At 43.7% G+C, this 23,675-nt stretch overlaps 1 protein-coding gene across 1 annotated transcript in view; it reads left to right on the plus strand.

Moving 5' to 3' along the window:
• Window positions 1–23,675, plus strand: part of HDAC9 (histone deacetylase 9) — a 518,896-nt gene that overhangs the window by 388,232 nt on the left and 106,989 nt on the right. The window contains exon 17 of the mRNA XM_066626951.1: window positions 5,536–5,643. Coding sequence (XP_066483048.1) covers window positions 5,536–5,643 — 108 coding nt within the window. The remainder of the gene's footprint in view (window positions 1–5,535; window positions 5,644–23,675) is intronic.

A 23,675-nucleotide genomic window follows, 5' to 3' on the forward strand; every position in this document is an offset into this window, starting at 1 on the left:
TTACATATGTTCTATTTCTCATTCATGAGTGTTTTGTTTGCCTCCATATTTACAATTTATTCTGAGGCAAAATTGGGCACAAATAGGGTTGATCCTCCTGTCTGCGGGGTCCTCATCTTCACTGAATGTCATGGGAAGGTCTGGCTCTTCTGCCTCAAAGATTTTCTTAGAATTGGAGTCCAGACATGGATGAATTTTTGTTCTGGAGATACAGGCTGCTACTTATTGTGGGAGATGCCTGTATAGCTATTTCCCTTTCATAATACATTACGAATGCCTGGTATTTCTACAAGGGAAAGAAAAAGCCGCAAAACCTTCTGCTTGCTGTAGGTAAAAGACCAGTAGCTTTCACGTGGGATGAATGCAAATTAATTTTTATTTAAGTCATTCAAGTCTTTTTTTTAATAACTCCACATCCACTTCAGGGACAGGTAGTTTAATTTCTATCATCTATGGCTTTACTGAAAAGCTCTAGCTTTGCTACATATGCCAGTGATTGAGGCATGGAAGGCAAATTCGGGAACACTTGCAAAGACTAGATTCATTCAGGAATCTCTGACTGAAGTAAATCCATATGTGCCTGGAGAGTCTTAGCCTTCGGAGTGTATATTCTGACTGGTAACATTATTATGAACAATTCTGTCTCTTTGAAGTGTTGCTGAAGTATGCATAAAGTTGATGCTTCACCTTCTTAAGCAACTAAAGCAGGGGTGGGCAAACATTTTGACAGGAGGGCCATATCATCTCGCTAACACTGTGTCAGGGGCTGGAAAAAAATAATTAATTTACAGTTCAAATTTGAATAAATCTACATAAATGAATACATTAGAGGCAGATATGAATGAATGTTCCTGAGCTTATTTATGAAACATGTGAGGACTATAATACAGGCATGTAGAACCACATGAGAACCATGAACGGTTTGCCACACACTTCTTGCACAGAGAAAACATACAGACCAAGCCAGAAGCACATGGAGACACAAGTTGTTCAGAGGCAATGTTGGGAGGGAGGTTAAAATAATGCCCAGGGAAAAGCAGAAAATACATGCAGACTAGAAAAGGCCTTGCTCTAACTCGGCCGACAACTTGCATTTGGCAGTCGCGGGCTCCAACAGTCACGGGCTCCAACAATCTCCAAAGGGCCAGAGGCTCTTTAGAGACTGGAAGCTCCCTATGGGCCAGGTTGGGGGTCCCCGAGGGCCACAAATGGCGCCTGAGTCAGGGTTTGCCCACCCCTGAACTGACGTATCAGTGGAATTCACTGGGTTTTGCCCTTCTCTATAGTTTTCTTCTCTTTAGAAAGTTTTGAAAGTTAATCAACCTAACACCATGTACATTTAATTGATTCTCATTTGTTTTGCACATACAGAGGGTGCATGAGAATGTACATGGTGTTAGGTTGATTAACTTTCAAAACTTCCTAAAGAGAAGAAAACTATAGAGAAGGGCAAAACCCAGTGAATTTCATTAATAAATCCAAGATTTATGTCAATATTCAACCAGGTCAGGTGCTGGCCAAAGATCCACCTCCAACAGAGGTCCCATTCAGCTGGTCTGACCCTTGTCAGCTTGTGGCAGTAGTTTATCTGGGGAACTGCCACATTCTATTGACATTTACTAGAATCCTCATGCCTTCCCAACGCACTGTTCCTTGCTAAGCCTAGGAAAAGACCTCTAGGTACAGGCATAATTCAATTGTCATCGTCATAATCGTTGTTGTTGATGATGATGATAAATTTCTACCCTGCCTTTCTCCCTTTGGAGGACTCAAGATCATTTATGATTCAATTAAGAACACACTAGGATGTGGGAGATGCAAGCCTCTGCTGTCAATGGGTGTGCCTTGTCAACTGTCAAAAAACCGATACTGTGCCTTGACAATTTTAGCACCTTGTCAGTGTGCCATGAGATGAAAAAGGTTGACAATCCCTGTCATAGAGCTTCAAATTCAGAAACAATTTTAGGTGTTTATTTCTTGTAATGAATATTGCAGATAAGATTTGCGTCTGTAAGAATTATTATCAAAAGAGCAAATGGCAGATCAAAATGCAGAAACACACACAGGCTACACACACAAAGCAGGAAGGAAAAAAAAGACAGAGTGAAAGAGAGCAGAGAAGTAATTTTATTAAGTACGTCAGGAATTGCCAGAAAAGTGAACTCAGCAAAGGGGAAGGGTGATTTTCTTGCTCCTGGCTCTGTTTTGGTGCAAACTGCTGGTTTCTTGTATTTTTAGTCCTGTGCTGGTTTTATCATCAGATTTTATGGTCCTGTTTTATAATGTTAAGGCTTTTTGTACACTGCCTTGAGCTACTAAGATAAAGCGATATTTTTTTAAAAAAATGTTTGTGTGTCCATACACACACACACACGCACAGCTCATAGTGCTTTGAAATATTTCTTCATCAGTTGTAGTGGCTTTTTACAGGTATAGCCAATGTAATGGCATTCTTGAAAATTCAAAGCACCAACCACAAAAGCTCAGCAGAGGGAAAGAACATATGGATTCCACAAAAGAGAACAAAGATGCAAATCAAGTAGAATGTGGATTCTGGCAGTGTGTGTAGCACTAGACATTGCAGATGTAATTATGGGTCTCATTTCCTTCCCTGAAGCTGCTTTTCCACATTGTGACATTTTAAGAAAACACCACGTTTTTGGCAGTAGGTGGCAGTTGCACACACCTGAAGACATTTAGGTCTCGTGTGTGTGTGTGTGTGTGTGTGTGTGTGAGAGAGAGAGAGAGAGAGAGAGAGAGAGAGAGAGAGAGAGAGGCTTTCACCCATTTGTGGTCTGCAGCCCACAACTCCCATGATTTGTCAAGAACATGTTTGAAAGAAAAAAGAGAGCAGTGGGGAAGCACATGTGGTAGAAGAAAAATTAAAAAAAGCCATGTTATTCAAGATAGCATGACTAGACAATGGGACTTTGGGGTAACATAAATATCTTCAGATGTTTGTGACTGTGAAGACCATCCATGGCTGCAGGGCATCTGGGAATGTACTGGCAAAATCTGTCTCCATCCCATCCTGCTCTCCCCAAGGACAAATGCTGTTGCCAGAAGAATTTCTCTCCATGGTTCAGGCTGATCAGGCTTTCCTTACCCATACACTGATAATATCAAGATTTGATTACTGTAATACGATCTGTGTGGGAATGCCCTTGAAGATTGTTGGAATTGTTTCTGCTTGTGCAGATTGCAGTGGTTGAATTGTTAATTGTCTTGAGGGTGATGGCCATGTCCTCCCCCTGTTGTACCACCATCACTTTCTGCTCATATGCTTCCAAACACAGTTGAAAGTGCTAGTTATTACTAACTGGGGCTTGAATACTTGAAAGATTATCTGTCTCCACTTGAATCTGCTTGCCCTCTAAGGTCATCTCTGGAGACTCAATTGTGTGTTCTATCTTTAGGGGAAATACAGTTGACCGCAACTCTAGATCTTCTCTGCTGGTGTGTTCAGCCTTTGGAACTCCCTACCTCTTGACATAAGACTGGCTCCATCTTTGTAGACGTTCTGTAGGAATTTGAACATCTTTCCGCTTCAGCAAGACTTTAAATGAATTATGTACCAGTACTGCCCAGTTTTCTGCCTTGGTTACAGTGCAGCTGTTTGATTTAGGGTACAATCCAAACCTGCGCTGGAGCAGGCAAGCCAGGAGGCTTGCGCTGCATCCAGCGCAGATTCGTTGGGTACAGTGGCTCAGCCATGGGCAAGGGGAAGCTCTTCCCCTTTGGGTAAGGGCTGCGTGCCCCAATGGGTCTTCTTGGATCTGCGCCACCTCTGGAGAAGGCGCAAGTTCGAGGAGAGCGGAGCGGCTGGAAGCTGCTCCGTTCTCTCTGGGGACGGGGGTTGGGATCCGGTATAACCGCTGGGTCCCAGCCCCGCCCCTGGCTCCCTATGCATCCTCCCCCAGGGCCGCTCATTGCCCACCCTCCTCCTGCCCAGAAACACCTCCTCCTGCCCCCTCCCCACCCTCCACGCCTACCTTTGCCACTTGTGTCGGCACAAGCGCGCCAACACAAGCAGCAGCATGGGAGCCAATGCAGAGGCTTCTACCTGCCTCCACGCGTCCGTGCATCTAAATGCGCCGACATGGCTCACACCCATGGAGGTCCAAACATGCTTTACGGCATGTTTGCAACCCTTCAGGGCCTCCTATGCCAGCATAACTGCTGGTTAGGATTGCACCCATAGTTATTTAGTTAGCTATTTGATTTAGTTATGAATTGGGAACTTAAAAAAAATTAATTTTTTTTTAATTACCTCCTTTTTGGTACTGCAAATATTGCAAACATTGTGAGCCTCCTTGGGCTTCTGGAATGAGAAGGAAAGGTGAGATTCACATTTCTGAAATAAAAATAAATACAGATTGAGCCTACTCATCCATAGATTTTCTATCCGTGCATCAGGTTCAATGCAGGTCCCCTGCGGCTCAACTCTAGGGCTTTCCTAGCCCTCCTAATGCCTTTTAAAGGCATAAAACTATCATTTTTTTTTGCATCTTTTTAGACTGTGAGCCCTTTTGGGATAGAGAGCCATTAGTTATTTGATTTTCTCTGTAAACCACTTTGTGAACTTTTTGTTGAAAATTGGCATATAAATACTGATGATAATATTATTTCCGGTTTTCTTATGAAAACTGAAAATTATGATTTTTTTCACCTCTAGGAGGCATTCTGAAGCCCGCAGAAGCCGCGGTCAGCTCCAGTTGCCTTCAGAGGGCTTAAGGGTCCCAAAATTGTGGATTTGCTTACCCACAGTTTTTGGTATCCATGGGGGTCCATGAATTCATCCCCCACAGATACCAAGGCTCAACCTGTAAATGACTAGGGAAGCTGGGAAAATGAGAGTTCAATGGAAATTGCTCCCAGGTAACTGTGCTTAGCCTCTTATTTTAGAACTGTGACAAACCACAGTTATTTTGTTTGGACTGTGAAGCCATGTTGTGTTAACCCCCCTGGACAAAGAAAAGCAGGGTATAACTTACTACAACAAAATTAATGTAATAATTGCTGCTCATTTAAAGGCATATGCTACAGTTGTGTTCATCATTGGCTATTCTGTACTCTTCTGAATTTCATTGAAGCTTTTGGCCTGGTGGTGTGCAAAACCCTTCCTTCCTTTGGAGTCAGGGCAGCGAGAGGTCTGTCGTGTGCACCCCTCACTGTGGCTCGGCATCTTAACTAGAGCCCGTAACTAGGCCAGAGATCTGGCCTATGTAATGCTGTTTGTAATGAGAAATCTAAACAGGGAATGGCAGTGAGGCATGACAGGAATGTGTTTCCATTGGAGAAGTCAGTGTAGAGAAAAAGTATAAGCAAAGCCATGTCCAGGAGGGCTTTTCAGCTGGCCAAGACGGAAGACTAATGTTATTGTACATTGGCTGTCACCCTGCCAGCCCTCCCTCACTGATTTGTTTTCTCTTCTACTCTCTCTCTCTCTCTCTCTCCTTTCCTTCTTTCTCTCCCTCTCTCTTTCTCTTTCTCTCTCTGTCTCTCCCCCCCCCCCTCTGCTGACTGTTTGCTCAGGTGGACAGTGACACCATTTGGAATGAACTGCATTCGTCCGTTGCGGCACGCATGGCTGTTGGCTGTGTCATCGAACTGGCTTCCAAAGTAGCCTCAGGAGAGCTGAAGGTGAGGTCTGGGTTGCATTGTGTGTGGGAAAGTGAGGCGGGAACAAGCTGAAAGCGATGTGTTGTTGTTCTGGGGTTGAAGGAAGGGGAGCAGAGGATGGGGACTGGGGAAGATGGTGGGTCACGAAGGTGTGGTAATCTAAATAGCCTCGCTTGGTAGTCCAGAGCTTGTTTTATTACACAAAGCCTCTCAATTCACCAGAGAGAGAGACTTTGGCTGCCAATATACTCCAGTATTATTACAGCAATAGTAACCAAGTAGATTAGGCATCCATTGTCCAAGCTGCAATTTCTCAGGGGGTTGTACAGATCTGGCATGCTGTTCCGAAATTCCCTTTTGAAGTGATTGAGAAAAAAAATAATAATAAAATGATTGTTGAGTTGTAAGTACTGTAATGTCTCCAAATGCCACCCAAAGAGAAGAAAAGTAAATAACGAACCCATGGGCTTTGAAGAAAGAATGAAATTGTTGATTAGAAGGTTAATGATGCAGTGTGCCTTTCCGTCAAACAGTCTCAAACCTGGAGGACGTTCCACCCTTCCCCCTCCATTTTTGAGCCTCCTTTCTTCCACGATCTGCAAAGAATGAGGGACAAAACCCAAATTATCCCCAGTCTAAACAATTTATAAGACCTGCATACTTGACAGACGTTGACATTTTATTTGATATTTTAACAACCCTATTTAAAGGTACACCATATACAGCCTGAATGCTCAGATACCCAATAAACATTCTTGGAATGAACACACCGTTGATAAAATTGTTTATTAAGTTTTCGGACCAAATAACGATGGTTTCCACCCAGTGACCAAAGTCTGTGTATGCAGTTCAGTTCAGATTTGGTGACCTTTTTTTTTTTTGTCTATATATTATGATGCAATCTAAATTGGAATTAAATGACAGCTAAATTAAATAACTTTCGGTCACACTGATGCACTTTTATTTGTGTGAGGGTTTCCTCAAGCTTCTTTAACCCATTCTTGTCTGGCCCACAGGTGTACACATTTGATCCCTGTTGTGTATATGCAATATTGGGCAGAAATGGCTTACAGTCCAATCCTGAGCTGCCCATTGAGCGGGAACTGCTGCAGCGCCGAAACGGCTGCCACAGCACCCTGTACACAACAGGGCAGCCGCCGGCAGCTTCTCAGGGGAAGGGGACTTTTGTCCCTTTCCCCTGGCTAAGGCAAGTAGCCCCACAATGGGGATACTCGATTCTGTGGTGACCCTTGGGCTGCCGTAGAATCAGGAGCCTCCAGACTCTGGATGCAGAGGAGCAGAGCTCCACCGGTCCCACCTCCCTCCTAACCTGCTCCCCACCCTGGCACACCTCCGCCCCACTGAGCTAGCACTGATGCTGGACTGGCTGGTGCTGATACTCAGGCTGGCACTGAGCCAGCATCAGCACTGGATCAGCGCCGAGGGCTGCAGACATGCCTTATGGCATGTTTGCAACAGTGCCCTCTGGCAGTAAGCTGGCACGCACTGTTTAGGATTGGGCCCTTAAGCATCAGTCCATTTTTAGCTTCATCTTATCAACAGGGTGATTCTAGAATTGAGCACTGAATGGTCTAGAACAAATCTTCTAGATCTATTGTTCAATTTTTCTAAGATGAAAACTAGATGTTGAACAAGTGGTGTGGTTGTGACCCAAAACAACAACCTGGATCTACTGGTCTCTGCTCTGGAAGCAACCAACAATGCACAATATTATGTGGACGATAAATAGTAAAGATAATAAGGCATTCTGTAAATAAAACAGTATTATGTGAATTGTATACAGTAGCAGTTTGCGCATTGCTTATCCAATTTTTAACCCTTCACAGATTTAAACATGATTAGTTTCATATGAACGTTGACTCATATGGTGGCCATTTGAGAACGTATTGCATAGTGACTCTCTGTGTGGAGGATGGATCTTCTATAACCAGAGGATAGATGGTCGTGCTATTATATTAATATTAATACAAGCACCATCAGTGTTCCTATGGGCAGGAGGTCTGGTCTAGAGGGTAGAGCCTCCATTTGCCTGAAGATTAACATCCACAAGGTCGCCAGTTCAAGGCCACCGGCACCGTGCGACCTTGAAGCAGCTGGCAAGCTGCAGCTGAGCTGTTCCATCTGCTCGGAGCGTGGGAGGATGGAGGCCAGAATGTTAAACCAGATCGGAGTGTAACAGCTTGAATGTGGTGGTTCTTGAAAGAGAGAACCTTCTTTCAATTTGTAAAAATCCCTGCGTGGATTTAATAAGCCTGCCTGTGTAAACCGCCTTGAATAAAGTCTTGAATAAAGACCAAGAAAGGCGGTATATAAATACTGTATATTATTATATTATTATTATTCCTAGCCCTTTACACAGAATAAGAGGACAGATCCCTGTCCAGAGAACCTTAATAATCTAGATAGGCCTATGGAAAACATCCGAGGAAAGAAATGGAGGCAGGCATAAGCAGGAGAATAGTAGGAAACTATTTTACATGTACTTAGGGTTCATTACAGAAGGCCAGGGGTTCCCAAAGTGTGTATCACAACACTTTATGGCATTGTGGCACAATGACAGGAGTGCCATGGGATGTCCCCAGTGGCCCTTCCTACCTGTTCCCCTGGGCCCTGTCATCTTGGATCTCTCGAGATTTTGTGAAATCAAAGATGGCAGCACCCAAATCTCACAGGATTTGGGCACCACCAAGTTGGATCTCATGAGCTGAGCTGGAAGAAGAGGCTGCGGGAGTGTTTGAAACCACTGTAGTAGGAGCAGAGATCAAGATGTTGTGGGGGAAAATTACTTTTAAGAAGATATTTGAAGGATGTAAGGGAGAAAAGCAGTTGTTTTGGGAGGCAATTCCAAGAAGAAGAGGTAGCAAGGGAGAAAGGCTAGGGATGTTTAAGAAAGTAGGAGACCATCATATGATTGAGAGTGCTGGAACCAGAAGACTAAGGGTGTAATCCTAACCCCTTATGCCAGTGCTTTCCAGCACTGACATAAGGGCAATGCAGCTCTGAGGTAAGGGAACAAATATTCCCTTAGTTTGAGGAGGCCTCCGTGAGTGCCACCCAACTGCAGGATGCAGCACATGTCCCACTGGCACCACTATGCCAGTGCTGGAAAGCACTGACAAAAGGGGGTTAGGATTGCGCCCTAAAGGTCATAGGCCAGAGTATATCAGAATATGAGATCTGAGAGGTAGGGTCAGGCAAGGCCATGAAGGCCATGAAGTGACAAGGACCTTGTACAGAATCCAGGACTAGACAGGAACCCAGTAAATGGATTTAAGGATAGGAGTGAGTAACATGATTGGAGTGACAGCAGAAGTGAATGATTTTGGAAGTGAGGAAACTGAGATGAGCCAATGAAGGATGAGTGAGGAGGAAGTTGCAGTAGTCAAGATGGAAGAAGGCCAGGGCATAAACTAGACTTTTACCAAGGTGGACAAGAGTAAGGCCAATATTCTTTTCCTTGCAATATTGTAAAAGGAGAAGTGACAGGATCGGAACTTTTCACCAGATTTTTCTAAGTAGTTGTAGAAACCTGATAATTGTAACTCTACTGAAGGCGACACAGTTCCTTGAACGTTTTTGATATGGGTACATGGAAAAATACGTCTCTGTGTTTCCAAGGGTGTTTATGCCCTACTTTCAACACGGTTAGAACTGTCATGCTATAAGTTATTTCTTAAGCAGCTACCACGCCGCTCACGTTTGTAAGAAACCACCCTGTACAAAATTGATTTGCATGCTCAGAATGAAGGAATGCAAATGTTTTGGACTTTTCAGATTTTCTGTGTTAAAAGAGTTGTTATGGGGAGAATAAGCCAATCACACCTTCTTAATGTTAGTCACTGTAGTGATTCCTGATGGAATATAATTTAAATGCAAGGCTAGATAAGAATCATCAGACATGCTTTATGTGCAGTTGACACAACCAGGATTTGTTGCATGACCTTTATTGCTTATCTCCTTGGATTTATGGAGTCTTTCACATTGTGGATTTACTCTTCACTGTTTATCTCTGTGTAATGAAGAGCTTAAAAAATGAAGTTGTCAATCAATCTATTTTTTTTCCCCCAGTGGCCACTGAAGTAGCTGCAGTAAAGCAACAAATACTGCAGGGATGACTTTTCTTCATCCATATTTATCTGTGGTTTATTTTAAGAAGAAGATTGAAAAGATTCTGAGTAGAATGTTTGCCTGGAACTGAATCCTGTAGATCAAGGTCAGGCACACAGTGTTAAAGCCCAATACCAAATTCACCACAGTTTGAGAACACAGTGCGGTTAAAATGGGGACTTGGGGAGTATAACACTGTGGGACTTGGGGAATATAAATCACTTTTTATTTGTCTTGAGAGACACTAGGCAAGAGAAAGGCTATGCACGGGATGACACACTTCTATTCCAAATTAATGTCTTCATTTGCAATAACTATCACCCTCTAGTCCTGCCCCTAAAAATACACTGTAGGAATCGCAAAGTGATTAGTTAATATGGAAGAGGGCAAGCAGAGAGAGGATGTAGCTCAGTGGTAGAGTTCCTACCTTTATATGCACAAGGCACCAGTTCAAGCCTAGCATCTTCTCATAAACTACAGCAGTGATCTTGCACAGTATGATATACTGCACAGTCAAAGGAGGCTTACAGCACAATTATGTGCATGCATATTCAGAAGTAAATCCCATTGAGTTCAGCGGAACATTCTCCAAGGTAACTATAACTGCAATCCTATACATACTTACCTGAGTGTCAGTCCCATTGAACATAGTGGGACTTCTTTCTGAGTAAACATAAATAGGATTGTGCTTTTCATATAGGATTGCAGTCTTAGTGGATTTCCAACTATGAGTTTTAACAACAATTCACATTTATTTTTCAGTGTAGGCCTCGTGCAAATGTATGCAGAATCATTGACGGTCCACTGATTTCTGACTCTCATTCCGTCCCATATATTTGCCTAGTCTGGCCCCTGTGTCTGCTTTAAAAAAAGAAAGAAAGAAAGAAAACTACAGTTTCAAAGATGCAAGGCTGATACACTTTTTATACGATGGTTCATTCTGATGTTGGCATGTATAGCCAAAATAGTGTATATACAGTAGTCGAAGCTCTCGTTAAACCATCAAATATATGCTGTCTTTTTAAGAACAGTGGGGACATCTGGGGCATAAGGGAAAAGCAGCTTCATTCTCCCATTTCCAGTTCACTCTGGGGCATAAGCAGAATGTGTGGATGGTGGCTGTGTTACTTTTTATCTGTCTTTTTTTTGGCGGGGGGGCTAAGTGCCTATACCTGAATTCACAGGAGGCTGTCATGCATAAGATGCGGGCTGACTGTATGACTATTTCATCAGTTATATATTATTAATTGAGAGTATGAAAGGTCTATGGCAGCCATTTTTAACCACTGTGCCGTGGCACACTGGTGTGCCGCGAATGGTCCCCAGGTGTACCGTGAGAGTTTGGTGGAGGGTCATTTATTAATAGGACCATTGGGGATATGAGCCCCCCACCAACAGCAAGGTGTGCCTTGTCAATTGTCCAAAAACTGATGGTGTGCCTTGACAGTTTTAGTACCTTGTCAGTGTGCCATGAGACAAAAAAGGTTGAAAATCACTGGTCTATGGGCATATAGGATGGATCTAGGGCAGTGGTTCCCAACCTTTTTTAAACTTGCGTACCCCTTAGCACCCCATTTCCATAAATTATACCCCTCATATTAGCAAGATGTTTGTAATTAATAGATGTTATTTCAAATTTATACATTTACAACTACGGATCCATATCTGATAATACACAATTTGATGACAAAAAACTAGCAGTTGGTGGGAATTTTGCAGCAAGCCAGCTGCCTTCCTTCCTACCTTGCCAACCCCACAAATAGACCTGCCTTTTTGTGCTATTATTCAATTCTTTTTTGAGCACCCCTAAAGGTCCTGAAGTACCCCTGGGGGTACACATACCTCAGGTTGGGAACCACTGATCTAGGGTATTCCAACTCTTAAGACTCCCTGCCTAAATAAATCAGATTTCAAATCTGATTCATTTGGGCAGGAAATAGGAGGGTTTCCTTTTAATACAAAAAATTCTAACCAGTCCCCGGAGCCCACCCCTCCCATTTACGTAAGTCTCAGAACAGCAATGTGACTTGATAACTGACCAAAAGCAGGCAGGTTTGTGACACTGGATCTGTAGGTATTATAAACATCTCTTCATTCCATTTGAAATCCCCGGTGAACCATTTGGTCCTTTTATTGTTCCTGGCTAATGGACAAAGTACCAGCTGTGAAACTGTAAAACAATGCAGCCTTCTTGAATCTCACTTTAAGGAGAGATAGTAAATAATTCCTGTTTGCAAAGAAAAAGGCATCTCTACCTGTGGAATCTCAACCTGAATATTGTTCTGCTGAATGCATAAAAGGTGTACACATTTGATCCCTGTTGCATATATGCAATGTTGGGCAGAAAAGGCTGAAGCAAGATCCTGAAGCACAGCAGTGTAAGAGTCTGACCAATGATTAAGGGCCCAATCCTATCCAATATTCCAGTGCTAGTGCAGCCATGTCAGTGGGGTGTGTACTGTATTCTGTGGTGGGAAGGCAGTCACAGAGGCCTCCTTAAAGTATGGGAACATTTGTTCCCTTACCTGGGGTCTGCATTGTGGCTGCACCAGTGCTGGAAAGGTGCTTATTTCTTTGCTGCTCCCCCTGTGTGATAAGGCATCTATTAACCTTCCTAAATGGCACTGTAGGAGACTAACCTCAAGGAGTATTCAAGGCTAATCTCCTAGTGGGTTTCAGTGCTACTTTAAATCCAAAACTGGCTCAAGTCCACCTTCCCCCCCCCCAACCTGGGACAAGCCACTGCCACCCCATGACTTTCATACATGCACTGCTTTCCCTTCCTCTCTTGCCTCCACCTGATCTTCCTCATCTTCCTGTTATAACTATTTTTTAAAAGCTAGAACTGTATGGGGAGGGAGTAGAGTGGTGGCCTAGAATGTTTCCAAGGAGACACTCTGGATAGATGCTCACTCTATCCCCACACACTTCCCCTTTTCTCTTTCGGCTTTTTAAAAGATAGCTCTAGTTGGAAAAAGAAAGGGCAGTAAGGGGCTGGGGACTGGTTGGATGGCTGAGGGGTGTTGACAGGGGTGTACAGGATGCCCTTGCCAGTGTGCTACCTGAAGTGGCCAATTCACCCAGCCTCATCAGTAAGCCAGCCCTTTTAACCCATCTCCCTGAAGTCTCACTCTTTTGGAACCATGAATTTCACCCATAATTTGTCAGTTTTGCGCTGGTATTTGGCAGATCAGTAGTTAATTTTTGTGCATTAATGTCTTGTTGTACATGCCAAACTCACTTATCAGGATCACATGGCAGGCTTAGGGCTTTAAAGCCCTGCAGAAATGCTAGATTTAAATTGTGAATTTAGCAATTTTAGACATTGCATTGAACATGTAGGGGACAGGGTGATTTCCCAGGATTCCAAGCCATGCAGAATCTGTATACTATCTTATAGTATATATTTATATGTTACATTGAAGACTTGGAGTTTGGAAAGGGAACAGCATTAATGATCCCACTGAGTCCATATGCTGTTGACTAAAGATGTATTGCTAAGGGTCACAGAACAAAGGAAAAAGGCAGAGTCTCCTTCTGCTGGGTTACATCACTCTTGATGTCAGTGGGCCAAGTCCCTTCTGTCAGGTAGAAGCTCTCATTAGGGGAAGAGAGCTGGGACAGGCCTGTGTTGGTAGTGACCCAGGTCATCTGCTGCCAGATGGTCTACCCAAATCAAGGGTTGGATGGGGATGCAGGTGCTGCTGGGGACACTCTCTTGCCTGCCTATGAGGTACAAGAATCTCCACTGCTTGAACTCCTGTGGTACTGCCAAGGTCACTGGTCCCAGTCCCTTCATCAAACAGATCTTCACAGAGATCCTCTCTCCTTCCTGATCTGGGTCTCTCTTGAACTTGACTCCCTAGTCAATCGTGGTCTGTTCCTGTCTGGCTCTTCCAGTCCTTCTCCTTCTCACCTCTCCATGGCCAGCCTATCTTCCCACCACCTGCTTCTCTCCCTCTTCCCTTTGTTCACCAATAGCTTCTCTCCACTCACCCAATGCATATTCTGCTGCCTGCCTTTAAAGGCTGTCTCAGGCCCTGCCCTCCAGCAGATCAGGATCGCAATTAGCCTTGCTTGAGAACATTAGCAGCCAGTGCTCAGCCTTGTAGGTGATCAGCAGGTGGGCTTTGCAGGGTGTTTGCTACCACCACCTCACCCCACACACGTTCAGTGTAAATCTATAAAGTGCTTGCATATCATGTGTGAGCTGCATCATACAGCTTCACTTCATCAAATGAGCAAGATGATGGCAGGGAGTTCATGTGAACAATGGCCTAGTTTGTATGTAGGTAACCAGTAAATCATGAGCTACTTGTAGCTCACATGCCTGTTTTGGGTAGCGTGGCAGACAAAGGGCTGCAGCTACCTTCTCTGCAGCTGATTGACAGCTGGTCACTTGGGAGGGGAAGGAGGAACTTGTGCTTGCTTCTCCCTCCTTGCTTGGCACACATGGTTGTGGTGGGCTTCTCTGGGTGAGTGCTTGTGTCTGCTGCAATTCCCCCCCCCCCTTGGCTCTGGGATCCCTATTCCATGTTAATTTACTTCTGCTGCTTTGGTGTGTCTGTGTGTACACGCTCTACAATCCAGGGGGGGGGGGTGAGCTGTTTTGTGTTGCTCCTGGGCTGATTGTGTTTTTCTGAGAAGATCCTGGGGTGAAAAAGAGAAAAATATTTTGTTTTTACCAAACATTTTATTTGTTTTTGCTGTGTGTGCTATTCTGTCACTGCAGTATTCTGGGTTCTGTTTTAGCATATAATTTACACCAGGGCTGATTAGGGACATTTGAATGGTAGGCATGTGTGAAGTGATAATAAAATAGATTTGCCTCTGAGTGCGTGCAGAGTACAGTACATTTCAGGCATCACTTTTTAATTGGGTGTCTCTTTGGCCCCTGTTGCTAATACCTGAGTGTTTCCTGGGTGCTTCAGTTTGTGACATGCCCCAAGGAGCTGGTTGCTGGACTAGGTAGCAGGAATGGCAGAGGCTGTTAACGTTCATGTTGGCATTTCATAGCAGAGCTTTGCATTCATTTCTGACTCCTCCTGAGATATCACCTCTCTGCAGGCAGTGGCTTCCATGGATAATGTTGTTCCTTGTGTACTTGCAACCTTTTGGTTGTCTGAGTTATATATTCAATGCCATGCTAAATGGAGCCACCCCAACTTACATGTTCCTCCAGTATTCGAACTGTATGTTTGCACAAATAACAAAGCAAGATCATCTTTGTTTTTTCCCAATCTTTGGAGCTCCCTGGGTTCCAAAAACTCAACTTCCAGAAAGCTGAGCTGAGATTTAATGTGTACTGCCATTTAGTGTGTACTCCATCTCTCTCTCATACACACAACACCTCCAGCGAATGCTAAACCCTTCTTGGTACACCGGGTCCCACTATTCAAACATAATTTATCTTTAATCTGCTTTAAAAAATGTATGCAAATAATGTAAAACCTAATTTTTACTACCTTATACATCACAGTAGATCTTCGGCAGTTCGTCATTTTGTTAAGTAGCTCACATATATCCATTGGTTGCCTACCCCTGGCCTAGATGGTTCTGAAGGGGCTAATTTGTGACTTCCTTTTACTGCTTTATATCTGTACAGGGATATGTTTTATTAACAAACCCTGTACAATGTACACTGCCCACTTTTTTCTCTAGAAGGAGAAGCATGTCCAGTGGAATCACAATCCTTTTTTGCCGTGGAATGAATTCTATGACAACCTGATGATAGTTGCAATTGCTTCATTGTGAATAGAGGGACGTACAAATAAAAAAATGATGGAATGTGTCCTAACCTGAATAACATTGCCATGGCAAAACATTTTAGAAGTTGGGCTATATGCGTCATTGTAAGGAAGATTATTTACTGCTCCCTCTTCAGTTCAGTTCCTCTCTGTAAACAGACAAGGAGTTAGAATGCATTAGGGACTCGGATCCTGGATTGTGTGATCATGGCTCCAATGACCTTCTGCATGTTTTTTTTCCCCCAGTGACATTTACAACTGGCTTCCATGGAAAGAGGCAATGGGCCAGTTCAGATGATATTGTCTGATTGGTTGTCCCATCACATAAGGAGGTTGTGCACACCTGTCTTTTGCCATCCTTGCCACATTCATTTTTGCATGCTCACATAGAATGGTAGAATAGTCAAACAGCCCTTAATTGTGCCATTTAAATATTAATGCAGTTTAAGTATTAAATAGTATTTCAGTTGCACAATCTGGGGCAGTTTGGACATTGCCCCCCCTCCCAACTATGTCAAAACAGGCAGCACATTGGTGGGGTTGGAGTGGGGAAAGATGTGCATGTATATTGTTCTTCTTGTAGGACTGGACAGGCAGTTGGACTGTATCATCTTCTAAACCAGCCATGTGGCTCTGTGACAAAACATATGCTTTGCACAAATGACATTTCTTCTTCTAGGTCTGCACTGGGGGACTGGAGAATAACTAGAACTGTTGTTGGAGATCCGTGTGACTTAGAGGTTCTGTCCTAGCCTTCATCTTCTAGTCAGACAAGATCTGAGTGTGTAGGCTGGCTAATTTTATTTTTATTTTGGCATGATTTAATTTATGGCATGATAGCACATATCCCATTCCTACCTTCTGCCTGAAGTAGCACAGATTCATTATTAGGGTGATGATTTTGTTTTTTGTCTTTTTAGAAAGGAACAGTGGCATAACTGAGGCGGGGCTGGGGGGCTACATTGCCCCTGTGGCAGAGTGGCAGTTTGCTAAGGGAGGTGACAGTGCTTACCTTGCTTGTACAGCAAATGCTGCAAAATCGGCCCTCCTGCCCACCCTTCATCTTTGTATGGCTCCAAATGGAGCTTTTCAGAGTAAGGGCCACAGTTGTGCTGGGGAGGGGGTGCCAGTGCAGGCATGGGGGATGCCACTTCATGACATAACCCAGCCCCAAGGAGCCACCAGGCCTGGCAACACAACTGGAAAGAAACACCCCTGTGCCGAAGAGCACCACGCTTGTAAATGCAGCCGGAGCTGTGCTTACTATTTTTACAGCAGCAGTGCCCATTGCAAAAGAGGCAAGCTCTGCTCTGGATGAAAATAGCCATATGCTTGTCTCCTACACAGGCATATTCCTTCCCTAGATCCTGGTCTTCCCTCACCCATTCATTTCATTGTGCTTCTTTATACCCCCTTGAGATGTTTTACCATGCATCAGCAAAATCAGATGATCTGAGAAGACGTGATTTAATTGAACTTATGTGTAACAGAGAGGAGTTTGCCAGTAAACTCCAGAAAGTTGTTCTAACATTCCACTAGCTAAGAGCTGGAGCGCATGGGGGTTGGTGGCAGAGAGAAATCACTTTCAGGATGATAAGTTCTGACATTATCTCGAACATCCTGTTGAACTGAACCAAAACAAGCACGAGCCCCTCCAAACTTCTCTTCAGATGATGTGTGTGGAATTGCCCTCTTGGTAGGGATCATTTAACTGAATTAAAATAGTTTGAAATGAATATCCTTGGAAACCAAAACTGTAGGCTTTCCTGGGATGGTTCCTTTTGATATGTCAGGACTGATCAGAATCAAAATGACTTTTTTTTTTTTTGCTATATCCATTCATTGTTATCCTTCTGTCTGTTTGCTATTTCAACCCAAGATGAAGGAAACATACAATTGCTATTTCAAATAAGTTGATATATTTGATGCTACCCAAAGCCTTCACCATAAAAATAAAATGCGTAGTGTCATAAACCATCTGTCATAAAGCCTCCCAGAATGAGGGGGAAAAAGTGTTTTGCAATCAATAAAATTGTTACTTTCATGCATTCTTTTTTACAGCATGAGTAACAGCCCAATCCTTACTCTCCTGCTGATGCAACTGTACCACACAAGTGTGCATTGCATCCTGTGGGGGGGGGGGGGAAGAGTGCTGAAGTCCTCCTTAAGATAAGGGGGTGTTTCTTCTCTTACTACAGGGCAAGCCTCTGCTCCCCATGGGTTTCCTCAGACCCAATGGCATAAGAAGAGACCTGCTGAATCAGACCAAAGGCCCATCTAGTCCAGCTTCCTGTATCTCACAGTGGCCCACCAGATGCCTCAGGGAGCTTGCGAGATAAGAGGCTTGCATCCCTTGCACCTGTGCTGCATTTTGTTGATGCAGATCCAAGAAGAATAAGGGGGGAAGGAACAGGTGCTGCTAGGATCCACACCTCCCTCACCCATTCTGCCTCCCACCTGTACTCCTGTTCCCACCCAGTCACTTTCCTCCCCATTCTTCCTGTCACCTGCCCACTGCACCAGCTTACCTGTGCTCTGGTGGGTAGCCAGCAGCAGATCTCCAACAGCTGTGTATGTCACTGTATGGCCACTTACAGCAGAAGAACCTCTGTTCTGCTGTCATAAAGCCCAGTTCGGATTGGGCTGTCAATCTGATTGAGAAAGTGATGGTAACAGTCCCATTTCAGTTTACTCCTTGTGGAAAAGTAATGGGGAGATACGGAAGAAGAAATGTGACAGAGGGTATGTAGAGTTCCTCTCCCTTGGAACTTAGATACCATCAGAAAACAAAGATAATGGTTGATAAACAAAGAATGAAGAGGCAATAATTAGCCTGATCAGCTAATTACTACTTCACTACTACTTCATTACTACTTCACTACTTTTTCCTCTGAAGAACATTAAGTATCTAAAAACTATTTTCCTAAACTCTACTCGATGTATCTGAGAGATAAAATGTTGTTCCCATGTGGCCATTATTGTTTTCTTGGCACTCCAAAACGTTGCTTGAGTAACTCTGTTAAGTACAGAGGTTTTGTGTGTGTGTGTGTGTGTGTGTGTGTGTGTGTGTGTTTGGATGCAACATTTTAAAGCCCAAATCCTGGCAGTGGGAAGGATCTGTAAAAATTACTCCATCATAAACAATAAATATATGACCAGCTCCTCCCAAGTTCTCAACCAATGTCATCTCCCATTCCTTCACCTGAGGTAAGTTATCCCAGTTTTTAATGATAGGGGGATGCATAAATGAGTCACAACTAGGAGGAAGACTAGAAATAAAATATATTTTGCATGTTTATCCAGCTGTTTTAGGATCAGAAAGTTCCTAAAGTCTGCTTTAGGAGTTTATCCAACTGTTTTAGGATCAGGTTTGCCTCTAAAGTACTTTTGTTTGTTTTTTTGGTTTGACTTCACATTCTTATATCAAAAGAATGTGGACAGCTATGAGGAAACTTAACAGAAATCATAATAATTTCTTAACAGCAACATCATAATAGCCAATACCTGGCACATGCTTTTATAATGTGAGATTTCCCTAGTGTGAAGTCAGCCTTAAGATATACTAATTCAGTATCTCAAAACACTCAGGGCCAGAGATTTGGCAACTTCCTTGCATAGTCTGTTATGTGGAATAACCATTATTAGGATATTTTTCACGATATCCCACCTAAACCTGTCTACTGTGACTTGAGCCTATTGTGTCTTTCCTTTCTGTGGTGGCCCTGGCAAACAAGTCTAAGGGCCCAATCCTATCCAATTTTCCAGTGCTGGTGCTGCTGTGTCAATGGGGGTATGCACTGCTTCCTGTGTTGGGGCTGCAGTCACAGAGGTCGTCTCAACATTTGTTCCCTTACCTAGGGGCTGCATTGAGGTTGCACCGGGGCTGGAAAGTTAGATAGGATTGGGCCCTAAGTTGGCTTCCTGCAAATCTGGCCAAATCACAAGTCACCAGACAGTCAACATGTCATAGACTTCTGTAGGTTTCTGCCTTCATTATTTGTGAATTCCTGAATGACAGACCAGCGAAGAAAAGGAAGATGGTGTATAGGAGTGATACCCTTTGGAAAATAAACAACCTGTCATATGTTTAACTCATAACTGAGTGATTTGTAGAAATGAAGGAACTGAACTCTCACTGTCCTTTCCTATAGACCAGTGAAATGAGGAGATGAACTGGAAGAATGATTTTTTTCCTCCTGTGTGAAGACTTTGCTATATTGCTGATTTGCCATTTCTGTTTTAAGCATTTCTAGACTTTGGACCATGTTTGGTGCATTTCTATTCAGTCATATCCTGAAGTTTAAAATACACAGAATCAAGCTTATAATGACAAAGACATGAATCTTTCCTCTAATGTGCATTTCTGTCAGTCAGTTTAACCTTCTGTCTACGTATAATGGTGTCTGTATCCTAGAATAAACAAGCGTCTGTGTAAAAATGCTTTGAATTTATGTGTGTTGGCTACATTTTCAACATATCGCTTGGTGTTAGACTGTCTATCTTTGGAGTATATTTTTGCTTTTCTGTCTGACCTTCAACCACCGTTCTGAGATCACTGTCTGGTATTTAGTATTGCCCAAATAAATGAATTCATGTTCCCTTTGGCTAATACGGGTCAATTTGGTGCAGAGCTGGTAGCCACAGGAACTGTCACATTTTTCTGATGTGAAAAAGGGCTGATTAGTAAAGTCTAGCAGAAATGTTCAAAACTGGCATTCACTGTGGGTTTAAGTACAATGCCCCAAAACTAATTGAGTAATAGGGACATACTATCCTCCCCTCCACAGCCAAAAACTCTGATGATGCTCTTGAGATGGAGAAAGAAATTAGGGAGGTAACCAAAGGAGAAAGTGTCATAATGGGTGACTTCAACTACTGTCATATTGACTGTGTAAAAGTATGTTTGGATCATGATAGGCAAGATTTCAAGATATACTCATAATAATTGAATGTACCTTGGAATACTTAGGCCCTTTCCCCTCTAATGAGATCTGTTATGGTCATGCAGGTCAGTACTGCTGCATGTTCAATGTGAGTGATAGAAGATAGACAGGTCCACCTGGTTCTTTCTCTGTAAGAACATAAGAACAGCCCCACTGGATCAGGCCATAGGTCCATCTAGTCCAGCTTCCTGTATCTCACAGCAGCCCACCAAATGCCCCAGGGAGCACACCAGATAACAAGAGACCTCATCCTGGTGCTCTCCCCTACATCTGGCATTCTGACTTAACCCATTCCTAAAATCAGGAGGTTGCGCATACACATCATGGCTTGTACCCCATAATGGATTTTTCCTCCAGAAACTCGTCCAATCCCCTTTTAAAGGCGTCTAGGCTAGACGCCAGCACCACATCCTGTGGCAAGGAGTTCCACAGACCGACCACGCGCTGAGTAAAGAAATATTTTCTTTTGTCTGTCCTAACCCGCCCAACACTCAATTTTAGTGGATGTCCCCTGGTTCTGGTATTATGTGAGAGTGTAAAGAGCATCTCCCTATCCACTCTGTCCATCCCCTGCATAATTTTGTATGTCTCAATCATGTCCCCCCTCAAGCATCTCTTTTCTAGGCTGAAGAGGCCCAAACGCCGTAGCCTTTCCTCATAAGGAAGGTGCCCCAGCCCCGTAATCATCTTAGTCGCTCTCTTTTGCACCTTTTCCATTTCCACTATGTCTTTTTTGAGATGCGGCGACCAGAACTGGACACAATACTCCAGGTGTGGCCTTACCATCGATTTGTACAACGGCATTATAATACTAACCGTTTTGTTCTCAATACCCTTCCTAATGATCCCAAGCATAGAATTGGCCTTCTTCACTGCTGCCGCACATTGGGTCGACACTTTCATTGACCTGTCCACCACCACCCCAAGATCTCTCTCCTGATCTGTCACAGACAGCTCAGAACCCATCAGCCTATATCTAAAGTTTTGATTTTTTGCCCCAATGTGCATGACTTTACACTTACTGACATTGAAGCGCATCTGCCATTTTGCTGCCCATTCTGCCAGTCTGGAGAGATCCTTCTGGAGCTCCTCACAATCACTTCTGGTCTTTACCACTCGGAAAAGTTTGGTGTCGTCTGCAAACTTAGCCACTTCACTGCTCAACCCTGTCTCCAGGTCATTTATGAAGAGGTTGAAAAGCACCGGTCCCAGGACAGATCCTTGGGGCACACCGCTTTTCACCTCTTTCCATTGTGAAAATTGCCCATTGACACCCACTCTCTGCTTCCTGGCCTCCAACCAGTTCTCAATCCACGAGAGGACCTGTCCTCTAATTCCCTGACTGTGGAGTTTTTTCAGTAGCCTTTGGTGAGGGACCGTGTCAAACGCCTTCTGAAAGTCCAGATATATAATGTCCATGGGTTCTCCCGCATCCACATGCCTGTTGACCTTTTCAAAGAATTCTATAAGGTTTGTGAGGCAAGACTTACCTTACAGAAGCCATGCTGACTCTCCCTCAGCAAGGCCTGTTCGTCTATGTGTTTTGAGATCCTATCTTTGATGAGGCATTCCACCATCTTACCCGGTATGGATGTTAGGCTGACCGGCCTATAGTTTCCCGGGTCCCCCCTCTTTCCCTTTTTAAAAATAGGCGTGACATTTGCTATCCTCCAATCTTCTGGTACCATGGCCGTTTTGAGGGACAAGTTGCATACCTTCTGTATGCGGATGATGCAGTACTGATATCCCGTACTAGGATAAAACTAGGATTGGCCTAAAACGTCTGCTGAATCGCACTGAAGAGTATCTTCTGTCCAACAAATTGCAAATCAACTATGCTAAATCTAAGATAATGATATTTGCCAATAGATGGAAGGCTTTTAAGTGGTCTTGTAATGGCAATAAAATGGAGCAGGTTAAGCATTTCAAGTACCTGGGAATCAACTTCCATTACAGGCTCACTTGGGCTTTTCATCGTAAGGCAGTGCAGAACGCATCCAAACTGGCGTCCTCAGCTATTTCCCGTTTCTTTTTTACCTGCGGCAATGGTTATGTTCCAGCTGCTCTGGAGGCATTTAAGGGAAAGATTCTTTCCCTGGTCCTTTATGGCTCTCCCATCTGGTATAAGGCTATTACCCAACCATTAGAACGCATTCAAGCCTCCTTTCTGCGGAAGATTTTGGGTTTACCCAGGTGCGTTCCCTACTCGGTTCTGTGTCTTGAGGTGGGGTTAATTCGGCTAAAGACGACTGCTTGGCTTAGATTACTGAAATTTTGGTTTAGGACTTTATTTAACCCTACCCCCTCTGGTCTAATGCTCCAATTATTGTCGGATTCAGTCCTGCCATTAGAGATCACTGATCTTCTAACCAAGCTCAAGTCAATAGGGCTGGACACTGCAGAGCTAGGCATGATTGGGTGTGATGCTGCTTACAGAATCGTCAAAGAAAGAATTCTTGACATCGAACAACAAGAGCTGTTTAGTGCCGCCAGAACCACATGCTCTCCACTCTATCTCCATGTTCCAATCAGTTTTGGGAAACTGGCCTCCTTCTTTTATCACCTGGAGTGCCCACAGGCTCGGAGAGCATTCACACTTGCAAGATGTAATGCTCTTCCATCAGCCGTGTTATCGGGCAGGTTCAGTGGTATTCCCTACTCGGAGAGGAAATGCAAGTGTGGTAGGGATTGTATTGAGACCATAACACATACCCTTTTCTACTGCCCACTTCATGATGTCTCACGCAAGAAATATCTAGGCCCTTTGCTAACTAGGATGCAGGGCTGGGAGGACTCAATCATGCTTCAGTCTCTCCTTTCCACATCTGACTCTGAGACCCTTGATAGGGTCGCTGCCTTTTTATCTGGGGTAATTGCCAGGCAGAGCTCTGGAACTCTGGGCAGTATGTGAGGAAAAGACTGATGTCTATGTTGTGGTGTCTTTGTATATTTTTGTTTTGTTTTGTTCTTTCTCTGTATTTTATGCCAATAAAGGTCTACTGAACTGAACTGAACTGCATACCTTAGTCAAGAGATCTGCAACTTCATTCTTCAATTCCTTAATAACCCTTGGGTGTATGCCATCAGGGCCCGGTGACTTATTGATCTTTAATTTATCAATGAGGTCTGAAACATCTTCTCTTTTAACCTCTATCTGACTTAACTCCTCGGTCAGGAGGGGCCGTTCGGGCTTCGGTATCTGCCCGAGGTCTTCTGCCGTGAAGACAGATGCAAA

Source organism: Tiliqua scincoides, chromosome 5 (genome assembly GCF_035046505.1).
Source record: "Tiliqua scincoides isolate rTilSci1 chromosome 5, rTilSci1.hap2, whole genome shotgun sequence".
In the NCBI taxonomy this organism is placed as follows: Eukaryota; Metazoa; Chordata; class Lepidosauria; order Squamata; family Scincidae; genus Tiliqua; species Tiliqua scincoides.